The sequence below is a fragment of the Nuphar pumila genome, chromosome 8, assembly GCF_984573655.1.
Source record: "Nuphar pumila chromosome 8, dmNupPumi1.hap1.1, whole genome shotgun sequence".
Taxonomy (NCBI): Eukaryota; Viridiplantae; Streptophyta; class Magnoliopsida; order Nymphaeales; family Nymphaeaceae; genus Nuphar; species Nuphar pumila.
In genome coordinates, this window is record NC_143256.1 from 117,687,968 (window position 1) to 117,691,292 (window position 3,325).

The 3,325-nt window shown below is 36.3% G+C and overlaps 1 protein-coding gene across 1 annotated transcript; it reads left to right on the forward strand.

The window, feature by feature from the left end:
- Positions 1-1,758: 1,758 nt before the first annotated feature.
- Positions 1,759-2,998, forward strand: LOC149830373 (uncharacterized). The gene is made up of 2 exons (XM_090015797.1): positions 1,759-2,193; positions 2,805-2,998. Exons 1-2 carry the CDS (start codon positions 1,858-1,860, stop codon positions 2,889-2,891), a joined length of 423 nt encoding a protein of 140 aa, XP_089871923.1. The 5' UTR covers positions 1,759-1,857; the 3' UTR covers positions 2,892-2,998.
- The last annotated feature ends 327 nt before the right edge of the window (positions 2,999-3,325 follow it).

Here is a 3,325-nt window from a genome sequence, read left to right on the forward strand (position 1 = left end):
CAGATAGAAATGAATGGTGGGCAGTTTGCAAGGTGAAATCCAAACTATACCCTGAGTATGATCAGTTACAGGAAGATGAGTTAGCTGAAGACAGTGATTACTATCAATCAGATGATGTCTATGACTTCGCTTATGGTCACGATGTTGTGCATGATATGCATGTCATATCTCTATTGACCGATGAAACATTCATAGAGGAATGTGATCCAAATGATATACCAAGTGGATGGGCAAACAATGAAGAAGAAGAAGAAGAAGAAGAAGAAGAAAGTCAAACTAGTGACGAGGAAGAATTCTCAAGCTAGTGAGCAAAATCTTATACTACAAACCTCTATTTAAATGCATTGTAATACTTGATGTGAGTTGTATTGCAATACTTGGTGTGAATGATTAAAAATTTTATTTGAATGTATTGTAATACTTGATACGAATGATTCGAATGCATTGTAATACTTGATGTGAATGATTTCAATTATCTGAATGTGTTATAATTTATGCAACGAATGATTTGAATTAGTGCAATACTTGATGTGAATGATTTGAATTATTTGAATGCATTGCAATGCTTGATGTAAATGACTTGAATGCATTGTAATACTTGATGTGAATTATTTGAATGTATTGTATGACATATGTTATTTGTTAGAATATGGTTCGTGGAGGTTATAGTGGTCGCTCATCCAGTAGTAGCCAGGCTCAGCCTTCATCTTCACGGGCACCTGTGATAGGTATATCATATAACTAATTGGATGCTTGATTTGTTCAAATGCGCATTCTGAGAATTTCTAATGTATTTTTTTACGGATGATGTTGCGCCTGTACACGACCCACCTACACCAGTTGATCACACAAGTCAATAGCCAACACAAGAAACAGGGTCTTCTCAGGCTGGCACAAGAAGACTCATTCGAATAGTGTATATCGATAATCGACCGTAAGTATTTTATTTTCAATTATTGCATATCTTTTAAATATTTTATATTGATATTTACTGTGTAACAATTCATGTGCAGCACGAGGTTTGAGCCACAAGAAGTAGTACGGGAGATTAGGAATTCACTTCTTCAACATCTATCAGGACCAGTTGCTCAATGGAAAGAGTACCCAAAGGTGGTGTTAGACAGATTGTGGTCCTCATTCATGGTATATAGTTGTTCCTCATAGTTAATGTGTTTCATAGTTAATTTATTTAAGCAATGTCTACTAACTTTCTGAAAATATTTGTAGGCTTCGAATCGCTTCGCAACTACGGTGGAAGAAAATGATGCAAGAAAGGTGTGGCAGAAGGTGGCTGCCAATCGATTTGCAGACATGCTGCACACTATGAAGACTGCAGCAAAAAAAACATCTGGCGTAGTAGATGATCCATTACTGTGGAAGGGACATGGTCCTATTACTATCAGGAGAGATTACTGGGATGAAATGTGCGATAAGTGGGCGGGAGATGCATTTAGAAATCGCTCTGCGAAGGCTGCAAAAAATCGATCGAAGATACCCGAAGCCCATCTACACACAGGTGGATCTAGGACATTTGGGAGTCACCTGAAGAAAATAGTAACTCATCAATATATAATATTAATTTTATAAGTATTGTTGCAAACTTGTGTACTAAATCTTTTGTCATTTAACTTCGCAGGAAGCAGAAAAAGGAAGCAGTGTACCATATAAGGATGTGTTTGTTGAAACACATAAACGGAAGACCACGGGAGTCTTCGTATCAGAGAAGGCGAGAACGACAACGGTATGTATTAATTCTATTAATAATCATTGCAATATATATGCAAGTTATCATAATGTTATCATTAATTATTAATGAATACTTTAAACATTATTTTGTAGGAGGCATATGAGCAACAGATGGTAGAGCGATATGGCGATGACGCTACTCAGCATCCATCATTTGATCCTACAGCATGGGTGACTGCAGCAGGTGAACCCAAAAAAGGTCGCGTGTTCGGGTTTGGGAGTAATATGAACACTTCACCAGTTATTGGTTCTTCCAGTTACGGCTCACCGACTTCTTGCGCTGACATAAGCTCCAAGCAGCCGACTATTCTTTCCGGTGATGATGTACGCGAGATCATTAATGAATCACTGAATAACTACTTCCAATACACCGTCGCCCCCTTTCTCCGAAATGAGATCAAGGCCGCTGTTCAGGATAGGGGATCTTCGATTCCAGGTCCCTCTCAGGTATAATCACATATTCAGTTTTTTGTCTGCCTTAGAACACATATGAGCATAATCGAATCACATATCTAACTTTTTGCCTGCCTTAGAACACATATGAACATGCTATATATCATTTATGATAGAATCACATATAAAATTTTTTGCTTTGCCTGCCTTAGAGCACATATGAGCATGCTATATTCACATATTCAATTTTTTTACTGCCTTAGCACACATACGAGCATGATCGAATCACATATATAGTTTTTTGCTTGCCTTAAAGCACATCTGAGCATGGTAGAATCACATATAGAGTTTTTCTAGATGCCTTAGAACACATATGAACATGCTATAATCACATATTCAATTTTTTGACTGCCTTAGCACACATATGAGCATGATAGAATCACATATATATATATATATATATATATATATATATATATATATATATATATATATATATATATAACTTTTTGTCTGCCTTAGAGCACATATGAGCATGATAGAATCACATATAGAGTTTTTTTATTGCCTTAGATCACACATGAGCACATGATAGAATCACATATAGTGTGTAATTTATTTCATTATATTTTGTTTATCAATACTGACTGTTTTTTTTTGTGTAGGCTGCTACCGATAATCAGCGTAGTGGAGCTGAAGGGACAGATAAAGACAATGAACAAGAAGACGCACAAAATCTTGGCGATGATTAGAGGACTGTGTTGAAGAAGTTCTATTTTTTTTATGTTTCCTAATTGTAATTGTTGAATTGTAAATAATTAAACTTCTTAATTTTAAGGTGGAACGATTAATTGTTGTAGATTCTTGTTATATGAATTTTTTTGTGTGGTTTATTTTTTATTTACAGGAAATATAAATTGTACAGGAAATAGAAATTGCTCGGTATTTAATTTTCAAATAAATTTTTTTAAATTTTTTTTCGTGTTTGCGACGGAACCATCCGTCGCTATTCATATTAATCTAGCGAAGGCATAGCGACGAAAGTAAATCCGTCGCCCAGCCGTGGTCGCCGTTTAGTACCGGCGGATTGGCGACGGAATATAGCGCTCGTTATTCTGTCGCAATTAGCGACGGATCTGGCGACGGAATAATTCCGTCGCCAGTTAGCGTCGAAATATTCGCGACG